Consider the following 20,131-nt stretch of genomic DNA (forward strand, 5'->3'; position numbering starts at 1 on the left):
ATAAACAAATAAAATCACGATTTTACTGAGTTAACATTTGGGTTTATATTTTTTTTTCTGCATTGTATTTATTCATATAGAGTACAGAAAAAAATATCGCACGAAATCGGTAAAATCCTTTACGAGATTACGACACGATACTCAATCGTGGAATCGTATATATCTGTACTAATTACCACTATTTTCATATGTTAAACCGTTGTAATATGAATTTGATCAAAATATATATGCATGAGCGATAGCAATCTAGCCACTCGATAATATACGATTACGAATCTCTGAGCAAAATCCCATTACATAGTTAAAAAAACATATTTGAATATTATAAATAACTAACAAAAGATCATTGATGCTGTATATATATGGTATCTCACCTAAAATTATCATCTTAATTTTTGTCGTTATTACTATTCGCAGCGAATTCGATGGAAATTGAATGGTTTCAGGGGGTGCACATTTTGATGTTAATAACTTTTTCTGTGGGTAACTATATGGCGGATATGTTGAGAAATACATTTTTAGAACAATAAGAGTGTTTATTTTAAGCTACAATAGTATAAAAAATTTTTCAGTTAAATAGTTTTAAAATCAGTTTTGAAGTCGGTTTACTTCAATCAATCGATAAGATTTATGATAAATTCCTGTAGATAACGAGAACCCCGAGGCGAAACTATTCGTAAAGATAAGAATTCAAAATAATTTTGACGTCGTTTTTCGTGGAAATTCTGTTTACGTTAAAGTATACATACGTCGCGATAAAACATTGTTCTTGTCATACCCCTTATTTGTACCTTTGACATACATTAATTAATTTGTAATTTTCATTAAGAAACTAAGTACCAACGAGTGTTTCGATAAAATGTAACGTACATAACTTTCGTTGGAAGAAAATATTGTTTAAAGAATAAAGGAAAAACGAGAGATTTAAAGCCAAAGATAGTACCTGCTATTGCACAAGATCTAGGAATATTTGTTCTTTATTTCAGGCACCATTAACGAAATTCGACGAAACTTCGATATTTTAAAATTAACTTCTTCAATTCAATTCAATTCAATTCAAACAATCAATCAATAAGATTACAATAAAAATTATTCCATTTCGATCGATATTTTCAAATTGGTTCCTTTCAATCAAACCAATAGCCGTTTCTATGAATTTAGATATCGCTAACTTGAGCAGTTTATATTTGTAATAAAATCTCTATATTACGTTAAGCGAAGCGAAAATATGTCTATAATTTTAATATTTTACAAATGATTTGACATAAAATGTCAACGTCGCCGTTAATATATCGGTAAAATCGAAATTATTAGATCATGTTTAAAACTTACGATTCGTGAAAAAATTTGATATCGCGACATTACTTGTACATTTACATGTCAGTGAAATACAAAAGGATTATCTTTTGTGAATAAATTTTGCTTATGAGTAAAGAAAATATATTCCATCGATAAGGTAGATTTCGATATTTAATTTTAAGCTACCGACAGCTGGAAACATTTTGTTATTATGAAAATTGTGAAATTCACAGAATACAATGCGATATGACAAAACTTTTATTTCCATTTTATTTTCTACGATCAGATCTTTCATATTTCACATGATATTTTCGGTTTATGTTAATTGTGTACTGTTGTGTGCTAATGCCTTTGGAAATGGAGTATTTTAGAAATCAGTGTACAAAATAAAATAGTGATAATAACAATGAATAATATCAATAATGATAAGGAGATAGATAGTAATCAGAATGATCGAATATATAAATCAAATTAATGTTTTGAACCACTGAACAACACGTAGTATTGTAAAAATTCTATTTCGGGCAATGTTCTTCACCTTGATCGGTCGCGTTCGAATATTTATGATAACAACGAGGATCCTTATTCGCACACTTTCCGAGTACATAATCAAAGCAAAATCCATCGTTGCGTTAATCACGATATTTTGATCCTTTTTCACATTTATAGTAGACTGTACATTCACATTCATGAGGCATTATACTATCAGCATTACTGGTACAATCAAACGATATGCAGTCCGACAGTAAATTTACATATTCAGGTCAAGCACATTCTCTAAATATTTTATCGTAATACAAATCTTTGGAAGGTCTTTGCCCGAGAATCACGTTCGTACCCTCTCACCTATAGTATTTTGTGCAATTTTCGTGAACGAAGTTGTTGCGAGTTAAATAGATTTTGGCGCATTCCCCAACGTCGTATGGGCTATTCGCGTAGCAGTGAGCTTCTGCGCTATCAACGCATCTTTCTTGTTCATAGTCAAAGTATTTTCCGTCCTTGCAGAATACAAGATATTTCATTCCGTTTTTGCATCTGTAGTATTTGTCACAGTGGCATTTATGAGGAATATTGGTTCCCGTAGAATTAAGCCAGCAAGGGAAAGGTTCGCACGACACGTTACGCAGATTTTCTGGCCACTCGCATTTGTGTGTTTCCCGATCGTAAAATTGTTTGTTAGGACAAATTTCAATCTTGGAGTTTCCATTTTCGCATTTACAATACTTGCGGCAATCTTCGTGGGGCAACGTGGTATCTGTTGACGAACATTTGCCTTCACAGCCATCCATAATCCCTTCGGGATAACAGCGAACCCTGCCTGATGGCTTGCATTCCAAATCTATCCAATCAAATTTTTGCCCAGATGGACAGTACTGCGATTCTTTCTCACCGTGGCGACATACGTAATATTTATTGCATTCGTAGTCATGATGATAAAACTTTCCTTCTTCGCAATCGGAGACGATGCATTTTGCATCTTTTGGATAGGTACAACTCTGACTGTCACGACTGTATTGAAGATCCGGAGCGCATTCCTTTGACACTTTCTTACCATTTTCACACTCATAATATAGAGAACAATTTTTGGGATTAGGGAAACGACGAATCCAATTCTTACAACCACAATCACACTCGTTTTCTGATGGATCAGAGCCGCCTGAAGTAAAGCAGTTAGGATTATTCTTTGGTATATCACACGATTCGATTAATGGATTGAAGACGTATTCTTTAAGACACGACCGAAGACATCTGTAGCCATTTTCACAGTCGTAATACAACCTGCAATCTTTTTCATATTTAAGGCGTTTACTACCATATGTTGGACAATCATTCGAATAATGACAATTTGAATCTATACCTCGCAATCGAATCTTATAATGAGTCATTTTATTTTTACATACGGCAGCATACGGAGCATCACAAACTTTTCTAATATAGTCGTATATCATACCGTCCGGACAATTTTCAATAAACTGACGTCCGTTCACGCAAGCGTAATATTTGGTGCAAGAGCGTTCGTGAGGCACGAACGCATTTCCATTCGCTGGACATTTCATCATGATATTTTTCTTGGTTGCGTCAGGTAGAAAAGATGTAGCCAGCTCGGTTTGTTTGAACAAGTTCAAAGAACATTCGCTGCCCGGTGGCCAAGTACACATACCTTTCATTTCGTTGAAAGATAATCCATCTTCGCACGTTTTCTGTGTTTTAACACCATTCACACATTCGTAATACAAAGTGCAATCCGTCTTGTCAGGAATATATTTAGTACCGTTTTCAGGACAATAGACGTCAGACACGCATTGTCTGCGTCTATTATTGAACACTTGACCCGACGCGCAATCTCTTTCAACGTATTGCCCATCGACACATTCGTAATACAGAGATTTGTATTTGTAATTACATTCGTGTGGGAGAAGTACAGTCTCCAACAATTTGCCCGTTGGACACGAATCGTAAACTTTACACTTGGTGGCATTTTTGTCTACGCATTCTAAAGAGTCAAAATTAAATAGCTGTCCCTCGTCACACATTTTTAAGACTTTCTCCCCGTTCTCGCATTTGTAATATAATCTGCAGTTGGAGGGATGAGGTTGTATGAATTCGTCCTTTGAACAATCCGGAGCTCTAGACGCGCAATTTGCCTCCCATGGGAAAGTACAATTTTGAAGTTCAGGGTCGAAATGTAGCTTCTGTCCCGGGCCAAATTCTGGGCAATTCCAAAGTTGCTTCTGCCCATTGGAACACTCGTAAAACTTGGTACAATCGTGTTTGTGAGCGAGCTGTACGGTTTTGCCTGAAGATTCTGGACATTTTGTTGGAATTTCGCGTATTTCGGCAAAAGCGTTCCCAGTCACTGCCAAAACGGCAATGACCAGTAATAATAAATCTGTAATAGAAGAAAATAACGAATCTACCATTCTGTATATCAATACTATTCTGCCTGTCATGAGGGAAATGCTGATTTTTGTTTAAACGGGAAATATTGTTAAATAGATTGTTCAGAAAATTAAATGATTAATAGATTTTGATTTTTAAATGTTTCGATTCGCTATAAATGATCAATTTTTTTTCTTCTGTTACTATTATTAATAACGGACTAACAGAATTCCATTATAGATAATAATTATTAGTAGGAAAAAAAATTCCGTCGCCGATAATGAATGACCAAAAATAATGTCTGTTATCGGTAATATTTGTCGGTATATTTTGATTAGAACTGTTATGACGATTTTAACTTATCGAATATCTAGTGATCAGAATGTATCGCGATCGGGTAATTTTCTACTTATTTATCTAACATCTTAAAAAATAATTACAAATTATTTCCAAATTCAAATTACTTACATTTCATTGCAACAAATTTTATTGTCATTTTTCACTACGCTTTCATCACTTTACGCTATATTAAATGCGAAAATAACGCACTCTTTTATAATCACTTTTTCAAAAGAACTGGCATTTTCAAAATACAGTATTAGACTTTTATAGCTAACGTATCGAATTATCGACCTGATAACTTACATCAATTTCTTTTATGTGGCGTACCACGTGACGTTATCTTTTAAGAATGAAAATTAAGTTATTTACAAGCGATAACGTTTCGAAATCTACGTATTTAGGTGATCCATGAAGCAAGTGTACCAAGATTGTGTAATAATTGTTTACAGTAGACGAAATATAGGCATCTCGAAGGATTAAGTTCTGAGTAACGTATTCAAAATACCACGAAATTCGAAGCGGTTGATTCTGCGTAACAATTCCAAAGAAGGTAGGATATACGTAAACTATCGTTAGAAGATTATCATTGATAAAATTATCTAATAATGGATAATTAAAATACTCTTATAATAGAAATGGAATCATCCCTTATATTGTAAGAGAATCGGATTATTCGATTATAGCTTAAGACTCCTTGACAAAAATTTAATGCCAGCGTTCTTAAAATATAATCTTAACACAATTCGGCTGTATCACAATTATCCCGATAAATGCATATAGATACAATCGTAAATTCGAAAAAGTGTTATTCATTTTAGCGGTTTCGTTTGATCTTTTCGATGAATCGCGATAATTGTAATGGAGGTCTTTTTACATCATCGAATTTGTTCGTTTTCTTTGTACAGCTTTTCAAGAGCTGATTACCAAAACTGTTTCGTATGATCGTTGATAGGAAAGTATACTTCTAAGGAACTATACTTACATATTTCGATGTTGATAAGTATCATCAAGAGAGATAACAGGCAAAAGAAATGCAATCTTGAATTTATTTATTTATTTATTTATTATCAATTTAGCAAATCACGGAAACAAGACCTATGGTACAAGGAAGAAAACGAGTTACAATATCGTGTAACAGGTATACAACAAAGAAAACAAAAAGAAATATATATATAAGTATATAAGAAAAAAGACATACGAAGGAAGTTAAATTATAACACATTAGGTTTTGAACAATTGCAACATTGATCATCTTAACTAATCATGTATGCAGTAAGATCCAGAGAAGAGATCTGCTTGTTGCTATTTGCATAATTGCATATTCTGGTGACGAAATCACTAAATCCAGAATCACTCGAGAAGTGAATCTGAAAGACCCAGAGTATTGTGTGAAGAACGTGAGCAAGCATCGAAATTAATAAGTTAAAGTAACAGAGGATTGACAATGTCATTATTGACGATTTTAAATAAAAAGAAATTATGAAATTTTATCAGATATATATTATGTATCTCTGATTAAAATTTCAGAGATTTTTTCAAAAAACATAATGCATAGAAGCATATACAACTCACAGCAAGCGGAAATCTCAATCTTTTACATTTCCTTCCACTTTCGACTATATTTGACTACGATGAAGTTAATCTACCGTTACGACAAAGGATTACCGTCAACAATATTTTCAAACATATTTAATACATATCTATGTACATTCATTTGTGCCGAATTTCTTCTGCTTTCACTTGTTATCCATTTGCTAGTAAATGATTTCATATCTATTTTGTACGTCGATAGTGTATGTAGCTTGGTGTTATGTTACCGATGGTCGATAACAACGATGTTCAGAGGATAACAATAATCTTGTAGTTGCATGGAATAAATACATGCCTCGCAAATGCAACGCGAGCGTCTCTGGCATCGTTGCATCGGTGATGCACGTCTTCGTCGCGCTCCCTCAAAAGTAACGATCCAATGAGAAGCGTGTAAACAATGGTTGGAAAGCTTAGGATTGGCTGCGTTGTCGCCAAGTCGAGTCAGAGGAACCAATCAGGTAGAACGAATCTCGATCCAAGGGAAAATGCATCGGTCGTCCTTTACCCCCACCAGTGACGGCGGCACGTCTCATATTCAGTAGACTCGGCCATTTCTATCGTGAAGCGTAGCTACTCGCTCGGCCGCGACATTTTTTCTGTAAAATCGTGCGGGTATTCCCGTAAGCTTTGCAAAATAACGCGACGCAAAAGGATGATACACTCCGGGCGCACCAGGCTCGAGGTAAGTCAATCCATCGTCTGACAGTAAACGGACTGGCTATGAAACGCGCGTCAAAGTCACTACGGGGGGGTCGTGCGTGTGTCCAATGTTGTCATTGCCGAGGCGAACAGCTGATCCGCTCCCCTGGCCTCCGTAATGCTTGGCAACGTTTTCTCGGTTGGTTCTCGGCCTCTTGCCGTGACGGTGAGCAATCAAAGTCGACGGTGAACAACATATTTCGACGATGCGTCGTTCACGAACAGTTAAAGGAGTTCTTACTTTTTGATCGCTACCATTTCGCGTATATCTCCCTTCTCGCTCTCCTTCCTTCTCTTTACCTCTCTATCACCGCGCGCTCTTGCTCTCTCTCTGTCTCTATCTCGGCCTCTTTTTCTCCTTCTCGTTTACCGTCTCTATTTCTCTGATCGACCAACCAACAACCAGCCAACTCCATCCTTTGTTCTTCTTTCTTTCTGTACCTTGGTTCGTTCCCTTTCAATTTCTACGTCTTCGTTTTCGTCTTCGTCGAGCCCGTTGTCACCCTCGTCATCGTCGTCATCGCAATCGCTCATCTAAACGATAACAGTACATATCTACATTCGTGTAATGTTTTGTTCCCACATTTCGCGCATTGTCTTTCTCGTTTGTTCCATCGTCGTCGTCGTCGTCGTCGTCGTCGTCGTCGTCGTCGTCGTCGTCCTCGTCGTCGTCGTCGTCGTCGTCGTCGTCATCGTCGTCGTCGTCGTCGTCGTCGTCGTCATCTTTATCGTCGTTATCGTCGTTATCGTCGTTGTCGAATACGCAATCCGGATATTAGTCTCTCAAACTGTGCTGTTCTGCCAGTTGTGGGTTACTTCGATCCATCTTCGATGGATGTATCCTATACAAACTCGAAGAATATCGTCGTTGTCAACGACGAGGTTCGTACCTCGCTACCTCTCTTTTTTTTTCCTCACTCACATCGTACCTCTCTTACTCATTCGACGATCGTTACACGCTATTAGAATATGAATGAGCGTTGTCCTCGCCTGATAAACAATCGAACAATTGTCACGAAAAATCGTCTCTTTATTTTCGAATCCGTTTTCTGTCTCTTCGCGTCTTTGTCTTTACCTACCTCCCCACTCTACCTTCCCAGCCGCCCTCCCCTCCCTTCTCTCTTACCACCCCTCCTATCCGTCTGTGCAGCGTCTCATTTGTGTGGGTGCCTTTTACGCTCACGGATCCTTGTTCCGCGTCGAAGTGCCACGGATGAACGGATCCGTGCATCCATCCACGTCGTCTTCGTCGTTCCCTTTGTCACCGTACGTTTGTAGCGAAGAAGAACGTGGCCTGTCCGCCACGCGGTGCTGTTCGATTGTTGCAAGAAGCACGTTGCAACCTTGCAGATTTGGAGGGAAACTGGCTGACCGTGGTCTATCTGGCTGGCTAACGTGGCTCGTGTGTAAACAGAAACGGCGCGCGTTGCTGATCAGAGTCTCCAATTCGGAGATATCTGCGACGTTGGCCTGCGTTTCCTCGTGATCTCAACCATGTTTCTCCGCCGAGTCATTGGTTCGGTGTCTCGTGTTTTCTCCGTTGTGTCCATTTCTATCCGAATATTCTCCTCGTGATCGAAACTTTGGAATTGGAGGAAATCGTCGTGTACGGATGTATCATCGCTTTAATTATCCGGAATAGGGTTGAACACCTGGCCGACTTCCATGGCCTTTAAATATCTTGCCAGGGTCAAGATTCTGAGTATGTAACTTTTTCCTATACATCTGTAATCTGTTGCTAGGTTTTAGTTTTCAAGGTATAGAAGACAACCAATGTTTCACGCTATATACAGGTACATCGTTGTTCTAAATTAGAAATCGGTACAATTCCTAAACGAAGGGAGATTCTGTCGCTGAAAATAAGACCAGGAATAATGAATTTACGAATATACTCTCGAGAAAATCAAATTCGAGAACCTGGAAAACCTGTTCAAATATTTTGTTGATTTTTGCGAACCGTGTGTTTGCAACGTGTAAATACATATCTTATAACATTGATATCCATCATTAGTTTGGTTTCATAGACCAGCACATTACGATCATGACAATCGAAATTTCAAAATGTTTTACGTCGTATGTACAATATACGCATAAAAGTTTTCTACGACGAGTGTCCAAATACTCTTGCACGAGCATCGTGTACGGACGCGTAATTAATTGATATGGCGTGTATCTCGCGATGATATGGAATTGGACCTCCCTCGTGTGTTTGGAGCGTTAGAAACAGCAGTCACCCGTTGTATCTCCTCTAGATCCAAATGGAACGGTTCTCTCTTAGATAATAAACATGGTCGGCGCCGAAGCGCAATCATTAAATCGCGTTTTATTATGCCGCGATCCGACGCAGCGATCACGTTAATTTCGTCGATATCTCCGCGTTGCACAAGGAATCTTTGGAAAATCGATCGAATTACCATTCGAATTTTGATGTACACTTTCTCCTGAAATCAGGAAGGAACATCACGAGAATGTTAAAAAACATCAGGTTTACGTACAACAAAGGGAACAATGCGGTCGCGTGTGTAAACACGGCGATAAATCGATACGATGTTCGTATCGGCTTACGCAACGTGTTTCTTAACGAAGAAATGATTTCGCAGGAAGGATTCGTCGGACAGATGTATTCGCGAATGACGTTACATTGGGAATGTCCATCGAATGGTCGATCGATTTCTCTACACCGCGCCGGCGATTGATACAATCTTCTTGAAATTTCGAACTCACGTGCAAAGAACCGTAGCTTGGATTGCATACAAAAACGATCGTTAAAGGCGAGCTTACGAACCAAACCTTATACTTAACGCTTTAACTCCAAAATCATTAAATCGATCTCTAAAAATAGTAAAACTGATAAACCTATGCACTGACGAAAGTTTTCGAACGTAGCTCTAGCGACCTCTCGTAAATATAATCCGCGTGTCTTACGAAAGATTTTGATAAACATTCTAATCAGGCGCAACTATCGTGATCATATCAAAAGTCATATTAGGAAGATTTTAAAGAAATTTGAAATTTATAAATTGTATACAGATGTTACAAAATTGTCACGTTTAATTATTCGTTTAATATCGATAAGCCTTCGTTTTAACACTTATTATATATATTTAAGATTACTATTCACGATACATATTAATTTCTTATTAAATGCTTTCCAACTTGCTTTCAAATTTTATTGATGCAACCAGTCGTGTCTCGTTGCACAAAAGTTTGTCACGATAATTATTCAAATACACACTTTCGCGAGTCACTGTATGCTATATTTTGTTGTTTTCAAGTCAAACGTATCTGTATTATACCGATGTACGATTGTTTCGTCGTCTAAAATTGGTACCACAGATGCTTCCGTTCATAAATTATTTTCATACGTGAAATCTAAAACGACTCCATGACGCTTCTGCACACCTGATACAATTTCCAACCCAATGTTATAGTAAACATATTAATGAAAAAGAGCGTTTCTCTATTTTCCAACGATTTATATATTTGAGTAATGCAAGGTAACACAAAAAAAGAAGCGTGCGTACGCGCGCGTGTGTGTGTGTGTGTGTGTGATAATAATGCAAATGTAATTTTTTTGAGTCTAAGCAATTTGCTCAAACAAGAAAGCCTTGTCAAAAGTAATTATTATTAGATGGTTATTAGGTACGTAGATATTAATCGGGTGCAGAATTTGATCCATGTTAAAAATACATGATACCCCGATGCTGCATTGCGAGCTAAAGGGCTAACTGAGATGTTAGGACGAGTTCAGTGACCTACATCGCAAGGTCATCGAAGGTCACATACAGGTGACGTGGTAGGTGAGCGAACCTTAGAGATTCTTCGTCGTTGCATGCCATTTATATAAACTGATACGATAGAAATACAGGTATAAATTTCAATTTTTAATCTGTTGTAATAATTCATTCCTCGCCGACTGCAGAATTCTGTTTTATCATTACATGCACAATAGAAAATTTATGCATCATTAACGAGGCAACGTTTCATTTACGTTACTTTTTTTTCAATTTATTGTAGATCATCGAATTCTATCTTTTCACGTTGTAATTATGAAGTGAAATTCAGAGTACTTTTTATTCTGATTTCTTACATATATTCTATAATTTTATGATATTTGAATTCAAGTTTAATTATTGCACTGTTATAAAATACGTTTCCTTGAAGTCATGGAAATTTGTCTTATCTTTTCGATTAGTATAGCGAACTTCTGTTCAGTAAGACATGACTGTGATCTTCGATCTTTGAATTCGGTTCGTCTAAGAAAATGTTATTCTATATTTTCGATTTATTTTCTCACATAGAATCAGCCCGTGCTTGATTGTTCGTTTCTTTCTCGTTCAGATAGTTTTACGAAACATCGCCAGTTTCTATACCTTTTGACGCAATCGACGAACACGAGGCGCACTGGGCCTCTTGAACGTCGACATCAAGTGCGTTTTCGCTAATCCATTGAAAATTCAACGATCAACGTACATACTAATTTATCAGATGATTTGTGCAAATTGACGAGGAGTGGAGGTAATTAATGCAATCCTATCGGAAAACTGTTGCGCTGCCTTCGATCCACAGGTCGATTTCCTTTTCGTTTCATCCCTCCACATTGCTTCTGAAACGTTAAACGAAGTTGTTAGCATGTCAAGAGCGGTGTTCTAGAATTGAATTCTTGTTTAGCCGATTTGCATTTATTTTGTATTCACGTTAGAAGATTCGAAACTGCGAAACGTTATTTATAGAAGGATCGATAAAACGGATCGCGTATTGATCTCGCGACCGTTCCGTTCTCTCGGATTGCTGGCTTAGAAGTCGGAATAAGGGTATCATTTTTAACTCACGTCGCTGTGCTATTAACTATTTATTAGCCATACCTCAAAAATCAATGAACGCGGCGGTTCAATGCACCGCTCTGATTTCTACTTAACTTGGTCGAGAGAGAACGTTAATAAGAATTAATCCTCTGTGTTACGTACAATCTTGAAAATTTACGAGAGTATCGAGTTTTAAGGAACTATAGAACGTAGAAAGAACATAGACAAAAGACAGGAGTGCGATACGACGAATCGCATATATTATCATTTAGGAAAATTTCATTATCGATCAATTTCATTTAAAGAAAATTCTCGTATATCAAAAGTATTGATTGTCATAGCATTAGATAATTTCTTACGAAACTTTGCGGGCTTATCGCGTATTTTGGAAACTCTTATAATTTTAAATCTAGCAGGTCGTTCTCTTTTTCAACTATGTCGCTGCGAACTGGTATAAAAATTAGGAAATCAACGAAACATTTCGCTAGTTGTTCCCGCGTCGTCTTCCTACACGAACATGATAAATGAAAAACGTATCTAATACACATGACAGACAGACAAAATTATAAGAGAGAAAGATTGTAACAAGAAGGGAACGCGCTTAATTTATAACGGTTGATATTAGTAGGATAAGGATTTACGTAAAAAGCGAAGGATTTCCATGATCGATGATAATGATCATTGTTCTAGAAAAAAGTAAGTCGCGTGGGCGTGGGAGGAGGGGGCCAGGTCGGGCAAGGGGTACAAGCGGTTGAGGATTCCGGTGCAAGCGGTCAATGGTGGAGGCAACAGCATCCATCGTATCACCATCATCATCATCATCACCAACATCATCACCATTACCATCATCAGGCCGGTTATTATACGTCGCAATCGCACACTCACAACAACCCTGTAACGACCATGAAGCAGTCTTACATGCAGGTTGGTCAACTTGTACTCTCACGCATGTCACTTTGTTCTCGCTTTGCGTTATCATCTGCTAAACGCTGTTGTGTCCTTTGAAAATGAAACTCGTGTTCGCGTTACCGCGGGCTCGATCTCATCTTCCGCTAAATCCCCAACGAAACGATCTCACAATTGTCTCGAGGTGAATTTATTCGGGTCTGTTTCTTTTTTTTTTTGGTTCCAGCTAACATGGGTGTTTCATGACGACGAGGCGCAGATTAATAAGAAACTGCCAAAAGAATTGCTGCTTAGGTATCGTAACACGTATAACACCTGTATCAGTTGTTCTTTTTTTTTTTTTTTTTTCTTTTTTCGTCGACCTACTTTGCTTAAACGACTCTCCTCTTTTCTTATTTTCTTTTATTTTCATCGCTGTTGTTGTTGTTATTATTATTATTATTATTATTATTGTTATTATTATTATTATTTTATTATTATTATCGTTGTTATATTTCCTTCTTGATGGTGCCGTGAGTTTCTTTTCGAAAGAATAGTCAGACCGGGAAACGTGTAACATAATTACCGTACGTACTATTGGCAGAATTCTTTCGTATCTCGACGTGGTATCGCTATGCCGGTGCGCGCAAGTAAGCAAAGCCTGGAACGTGTTGGCGCTCGACGGATCCAATTGGCAAAGAATCGATCTCTTCGATTTCCAACGAGACGTGGAGGTAAATCGAACCTTCGACGCGTTGTTTACCACTCGGCCAAGTTTTTCGCCATTTCTCTCTGCCTTCGTTTCAGCGTATGGCAAAAAGATGAACGATGTTACGTCGAACTGTAAACTTACCGAACTCGATTTTACTATGAATCTTTAAATACAGTTGATCCAGCGCGTATTACCGAATCTCTTCGAGATCCGAGTTGAAAACCTTTTCATTAAGGTGGTAAGCAACGCGTTGATCGCCCAGAGAAAAATCTTTCTCGAAGATCGTTCATTCGTTGCAAAACTAACTAGAACGTTCGAAACGCAGGGACCAGTTATAGAAAATATATCGAGACGATGCGGAGGTTTCCTAAAGCAGCTGTCTCTCAGGGGATGCCAGAGCATCGGCAACAATTCGATGCGCACGTTGGCTCAGTCCTGCACCAATATCGAGGAACTGAATCTTAGCCAATGTAAAAAGATCTCGGACACTACCTGCGCCGCCCTAAGCAGCCACTGTTCGAAACTTCAACGACTAAACTTGGACTCGTGTCCCGAGATAACGGACATATCCCTGAAGGATCTCTCGAATGGTTGTCCGCTTCTCACTCACATCAATCTGTCCTGGTGTGAGTTACTTACCGACAAGGGAGTCGAAGCGTTGGCGAGAGGTTGTCCAGAACTCCGTAGCTTTCTATGCAAAGGCTGCCGACAGTTAACAGACAGGGCTGTCAAATGTCTCGCCCGCTACTGCCACAATTTGGAAGCGATCAATTTGCACGAATGCAGGGTACTTGCAAATGCAATTAACGTAACTTCCATGTTTTAGCGCTCGTATGATTTGCCAACAGGGACTCGATATTACGGTCACCTGGATATTTTCTAGATCGTTTCTAAAGCTATGATCACAGTAGACGCGTGTTCCGACGAACAAGATATCCAAAGACCGAAATGTGTACACTCATCGACGGCAAAAAATATTTGCACGTGATTGTATTTATTATAATATTTACATACTGATTAATTAGATCCAAGTACATTAATTTTCCGGACCATTTACAAATATTTTCATATAATTATGTATACTAATTTGATACTATGAAAGTTAAAATGTAGAATCTATTAAGGTTGTGTGCAAATACTTTATTCTAATTACTCTACATATGTATTTGCTTGCTCTGAAGAATTTGTCGGAACAACAACTCGTCAAAACAGATACATCATCTAACCGTAGTCTACATCTATCGCGCGTATTATGAAATTCCCGGTTAATCAGAAATTACGATCGAATAACAAGGCCAAGCATACGAGTGTAAAGATTACGGATTGGGCGTCGTAATGAATATCAAACCGATGAAATCTAGAAATTGTTTCTTGTTGAAATATTTGATCGAACGTTTTCTTTCTTGCGACGCCGAATCTATTTGAAAAGCTATCTTCTATTTGGCGTGTGATTCATGATAACGAATTCGTTGCAGAATATAACGGATGACGCAGTCAGAGAACTCAGTGAACGATGTCCACGATTACATTATGTTTGCCTGTCGAATTGTCCTAATTTAACGGACGCGTCTTTGGTCACGCTGGCGGAACACTGTCCACTCCTTAGCGTGCTCGAATGCGTGGCTTGCACTCATTTCACCGACACGGGCTTTCAAGCTCTCGCCAAAGTGAGTTGATCAACGTGACTGAATTCACTGTGATTCCAAACACACACGTGATATCTGGAAGACACGTTCTCTTCGTTATTTCAGAATTGCAGATTACTAGAGAAGATGGACCTGGAAGAGTGCGTTTTAATAACAGACATCACCCTCGTTCACCTGGCCATGGGCTGTCCAGGGTTGGAGAAACTGGTAAGCGGATTTGAACAACGTTAAGCTGTGTTCTCGTCGAAGCAACGTCGATGCTCCATGTTTCTTGAAAAAATCACCCAACGTTTCCCTATGTTTCTTCGCCTTTTTGTCGCCAGTAACAAAAGCTGCTGGTTATTACCTTTCGAAGTGAAGTAAGGACCAAAGAAAGAGAAGAAGCCGAAATAAAATCCAAACGTTCGTTGCCTCGGTATGAATAAAACTTTTTAAAATGATATCTGTTGAATATTGTTTGCAAAATGCAGCAACGACAAGCAACAAAAAGCTCCCGGTTATTGCTTCAACGAGGACGCAGATTGAACTTGATAAAAGAAATAGTTTTGGATGCAAATGACTAATTTCTCGGATCGGTTACTTTCTTTACGCAGAGTTTGTCTCACTGTGAATTGATCACCGACGATGGCATCCGACAGTTGGCCATTTCGCCGTGCGCAGCGGAACATCTGGCGGTGTTGGAATTGGACAATTGTCCCCTCATCACAGATGCTAGCCTCGATCATCTTCTACAGGCCTGCCACAATCTCAAGCGCATCGAGCTTTATGACTGTCAACTGATCACCAGAGCTGGCATACGTAGACTCAGAGTACCGTATCATACGTTCCTAATTTCATCCTCGAAAATAATATTTCGCTTATGGAGTGTTGAACGTCCTTCGACTCGATATCGATAAAATGTCGTATAATCAAGGATTATCTTCAAACTGGTGAAATCTTTACTTCTTTTCTTAGTTAAAATGCTCTACCTATTAATTGAAACATAAAAAAGCATTTTCGTTTCGTCTTTGTTTCTCTTCGTGCAATCGAATTTTACTTAAAAGATAAAAAACACAGAGAGTTTCAAGTATATGTAGTATCTACTAAAAGTATCATTTATTATTATATTTCTTACGGTACTTACATATCAATTGATTAGGTCCAAGCGTATTAAATTTCTTATTGTTTTCGCTGAATTTTCGTTTGACTCCAAAAATTTGTCTCCAAATATGATACCATAAAAATGAATAGATTCTACGTAGGGCATTTTAATCAGGATAGCCTAACTGTGAATACTAACAAAGCAAACAAACAATTTTTCCCGAAATCCCGGAACGATTCTGTTCGCTTCTTCCTCCATTGTTTTTTGTTTTAAATTAAAAAACAATTTGATTCGTTCTGTTTCAGGCACATTTGCCCAACATTAAAGTCCACGCGTACTTCGCTCCAGTGACACCGCCGCCGAGCGCGGGAGCGTCACGGCAGCGATACTGCCGATGCTGCGTCATTCTGTGATTTCGCATAAAAATGACTCTGATGCAAATCGTCCGATGTACCACGCTACCGGTGGACTTGTAACTTCGATGATCGCCGATACACGGCGATCGTGGGACCTTCTCTCTTCCGGTTGCCAGACCGAGACTCTGGTTGCCATTCGTCAACAGTGAGAACAAGCCTCGTCGGGAATGAAATCGCGATTCCTTCGACAGATATACCAATTCGACTCGCAACACACGCAACAAGTACAAAAGGACAGTACGTCACCGTCACCTAACTGATACACACACACACACACATACTCACACACACACACACACACACACACACACACACACACACACACACACAACCACCAGCTGCTGCTGCAATTGTTACTAATGTGTCGCTGCTACTACCGCTCACTATAAAACTGTTTCTATCACCGCTGTTCGACACTGTACAACGGTGTACAATGATATCGTTTCTACTGGAACTCTATTGAGTTTCGATAGTACGTGCTTTGCTAATAATCGCCGTCGTTTCATCACGTGCGTAAGACCATTCAACGAAGGAGAGGAAAAGATATTCTTGGATTTTGTTGGCGGTCGTTTCGTTCCCGGATTTCACACTTGTAGAGCATCGATTTTTCGAGAAAGTAAGAAACGAACAAAACAGAAAAAAAGAAAAAAGAAAGGAAACGGGACGACAAAGGACAAAGACGTTAATAACATTGTGGACGACGAAGAGGACGATGACGACGCGTGCGATAGAGCGGGCAATCTTTTTATCCAAGCGACACGGTCCGCTCCTATACGGGCAAACGCGATCGTACGTATCGATCGAGAGCCTGAAATTTTCGCGGTCGGATGTTCCACGTGAAACAAAACGATAAGCATATATACATACGTATATGTATTATATACATACATATATACATATATACATATATTTTTTTAGTACGACGCATTCTCTCTTCTGCTAAACGTTAATCGTCAAAGAAAAATGTACGCGCAATCCGTTTCGGGTGGTAACGGTATACAGCATGCGTCCAGTGATCTTTTCTCGAACTCGAAAAAGGGAACGAAAAGAAAAAGGAATGATACGAAGGAGGGAATGGAAAACGACGTCGCGTTAAAACGTGTTTCAAGCTGCGTATAAAAGCCGTGCTATTATTCTAGACATTCAATTTCTATCGAAGATTCGTATCTTTGTGTGTGCGTGTGTGTATGTGTGCGTGCTGCGTGCGCGTGTGTATGTGAGCGCACGCTTTCGTACGTGCATGTGTATGCGTGTGTGCGTGTTGCTGTAGCAGTTTCTCAAACGAACACTGCCTATTATAAAGTTATTGATAAAGAAAAAGAAGAAAAAGAAAAAAAGAAAAGAACACAAAGTAAACTCGACGAAGAAAAAAAATGGTTTAAAAAAGAGAAAAAAATAGAAAAGACACGAAACTACCAAAAAACAGAGAGAGACAGAGAGAAAAGAGAAGAAGACACGCGAGAATCGTAGAGATGATCGCGGGTTGTTTGAATCTCACCGCGAAACCATAGATCGACCCGTGTACCGTCGTTCGTTTTAAACTAAATATATACACATTGTTCGTGAAAACGGACGATACGTGTTTCTGTCTACCAAAACCGAAATTCTCGATCTCGCACACGCGACTGGTAACTGCGACACCTACGAATTTCTTTCTTTTCCTTTTAATGAGACCGGCGTGCACATCGCGAGATTTAACACACCTAACGAGAACGGAAACGTGAAACTTAGATGAATCCGGCACGGTTGTTGACTTCGCTTCTTCTTAGGGAAGAACCGAAGAGAAAACGACAAGAAAGAAAAGGAAGAAGAAGACAGGAGGGAAAGAAAGACAAAGATGCGATGGTCTGTCGTGTTCGAAGCTCCCATCTAATTACTGTTGGCGTCCGTTGGTAGCACGTTTATGATACATTTTACAAGAACTCGCAGACGAACGGCTAAATACACGGACAACTGGTTCTGTTCGCGAGTCGCGCTTATTGAGTCTCTAATGTACTATGTTCCACCTCCTAACGACCCAAACATTCATATATACAGCTTTTTATTTTCTTTTTTTTCATCTCCTTTCGTTTTATTATTATTTTGTTCGTATTTTAATTCGTCATGGACTAGGAGAGCACAGACTGAGAAAACGAATCAAAACGTTGATACGTTGTATAACCCGATTCACTTGGGCCCAGCGATCGACTCGCTGGCGGATTCTTACTTTTTAAGCTTAGTTTTATGGTATGGTGGCAGTACGAGTACCGTGGACGTATTACGCACGTTCCCGTGACCATACGTCGTGGACGTGCCAGTACTAAGAAATTCGTTTGCTTCGCGATCTTCGAATCGTGAGTACATATAGCTATATAACATATGAAGAAAGAACGAGAAAGAGTCGGACTAATTCGGAATAAAACAAAATAGGAATATAAAAAGAGGACAGAATAGAACGGTACACGAAACAAAGATGTATTTGTTCCCGTTCGTTGGAAAAAAAAAAAAAGAAGAGGAAGAAAGATCGAGATTAACATTTGATAGGATATTTGTCGTTTGGAAGTATGAGGTTCAGGATGGCAAAGCGTATACATAATAACAATTAACTGGCGAAGAAAATTTTGATCACGTCTTCGTGTCGCGTGAGTAATAGAACAAAGAAGAGGAAAGGAGCTTTTTTCGATTATGAGAAAGTTCTCATGACGGAACATTCAACTTTTAATTCCAACAGCTGAAAACAACGCGGAAACGACAGTCAAACGTTCGTATTTTTCTCGCATTGGTAGCCAGGATGTCTGATTGCTATGACGATGAAGGTTTTCGCGTTGCCTGAATTGGCGGAATGTTCGATCATTGAGACAAAACGAACTTATATGAAAAGGAACAAGTACGATGGTCCATCCCAAAATATACAATAGAATCGCCACGTGACGCACTCTATTTTTCTTCTTCCCGTTGTTTCGACGAATTTCGAGGAGCCAGCCATGTACGTGAATCGCGTGTCGTTGCGTCGAATAAAAGAATCGTATAGATGATTGTTAATCCTTGTTAGCGCGTAAGAACGTACACCGCATATATATTTAATATATAGCGTGTAAACAGAATACCGGATGAAGGAACTATATATATATATATATATTATATATATTATATATATATTATATATATATAATATATATATATATATATAAATGCAAATATACAAGAGGTATATATATATATATATATTAACAAAAAAGGGAAAAAATTCAGTAAAAAAATAAATATATAGATATGATATGTTTTATACGCTGCATGTCATCCTTAGTGAGAAATAACGTGATCATCGTAATGTGTCGTTCGGAATCGAATCATTAATTTTTTCTTCTTTTTTTTCTTTTTTTTTTTTTTTTAGCGATTAAACGATGCACGAAGGGGAATCAGCAGGATAGGCGTCAACGCGAAAGGACGAACAAACAATAACACCACTCTATATCCATCACTCATGAAACTTTCTCCGACCTCTCGCGGGTCTCGTTGAAGGAATCTGTTGCGTTGTTTCGTCCACGAACTTAGTTGAAATTTTCCGCATATTCGATTAATCGTGAAAAAATAACACGCGAACGTACGCACGACTGTCGCCTGGCGCCTCGTTCGATCGAGTTCGGCTCAAAATATGAAGTCAATCGCAGTGCCTGAACCGCCGCAAAACTTGTAAATTATATAATCACGTAGTCGAAATTCCACGAAGAATTACTGTGTGGCGGAGGATGTACAAGATTTAAAAACTAATAATAATGAAACGAAACAAAAGACTC

The 20,131-nt window shown here is 38.5% G+C and overlaps 2 protein-coding genes and 1 long non-coding RNA gene across 4 annotated transcripts; 1 reads left to right on the forward strand and 2 right to left on the reverse strand.

Moving 5' to 3' along the window:
- Positions 1-1,889: 1,889 nt before the first annotated feature.
- LOC117231558 (balbiani ring protein 3-like) lies at positions 1,890-4,220 on the reverse strand. The gene has a single exon (XM_033490113.1). It carries the CDS (start codon positions 4,218-4,220, stop codon positions 2,142-2,144), a length of 2,079 nt encoding a protein of 692 aa, XP_033346004.1. The 3' UTR covers positions 1,890-2,141.
- A 2,441-nt stretch (positions 4,221-6,661) lies between these two features.
- Positions 6,662-19,198, forward strand: LOC117231559 (F-box/LRR-repeat protein 2). 2 transcript variants are annotated; one of them, XM_033490115.1, is made up of 9 exons: positions 6,662-6,793; positions 12,306-12,539; positions 12,748-12,815; positions 13,105-13,234; positions 13,538-13,999; positions 14,688-14,879; positions 14,964-15,065; positions 15,452-15,667; positions 16,245-19,198. In XM_033490115.1, exons 1-9 carry the CDS (start codon positions 6,764-6,766, stop codon positions 16,350-16,352), a joined length of 1,542 nt encoding a protein of 513 aa, XP_033346006.1. In that variant the 5' UTR covers positions 6,662-6,763; the 3' UTR covers positions 16,353-19,198. The 2 variants fall into 2 exon arrangements, with proteins under 2 accessions (XP_033346006.1, XP_033346007.1); XM_033490116.1 differs by lacking the exon at positions 12,306-12,539.
- On the reverse strand, positions 6,663-7,856 carry LOC117231562. The gene is made up of 2 exons (XR_004492992.1): positions 7,740-7,856; positions 6,663-7,344 (listed from the first exon to the last, which is right to left on the reverse strand). It is a non-coding gene; the product is annotated as an uncharacterized LOC117231562 (long non-coding RNA).
- Positions 19,199-20,131: the final 933 nt, after the last annotated feature.

Source organism: Bombus vosnesenskii, unplaced genomic scaffold (assembly GCF_011952255.1).
Source record: "Bombus vosnesenskii isolate JDL3184/JDL3185 unplaced genomic scaffold, Bvos_JDL3184-5_v1.1 scf7180000013273, whole genome shotgun sequence".
Taxonomy (NCBI): Eukaryota; Metazoa; Arthropoda; class Insecta; order Hymenoptera; family Apidae; genus Bombus; species Bombus vosnesenskii.

Bases quoted from the DNA above. Each gene is read 5' to 3' on its own strand.
- LOC117231558 (XM_033490113.1), bottom strand. From the start codon at position 4,220: ATGGTAGATTCGTTATTTTCTTCTATTACAGATTTATTATTACTGGTC.
- LOC117231559 (XM_033490115.1), top strand. From the start codon at position 6,764: ATGATACACTCCGGGCGCACCAGGCTCGAG. The intron at 13,235-13,537 runs GTAAATCGAACC...TTCGAAACGCAG, and splicing joins ATTTCCAACGAGACGTGGAG to GGACCAGTTATAGAAAATAT. The intron at 14,880-14,963 runs GTGAGTTGATCA...TCGTTATTTCAG, and splicing joins GCTTTCAAGCTCTCGCCAAA to AATTGCAGATTACTAGAGAA.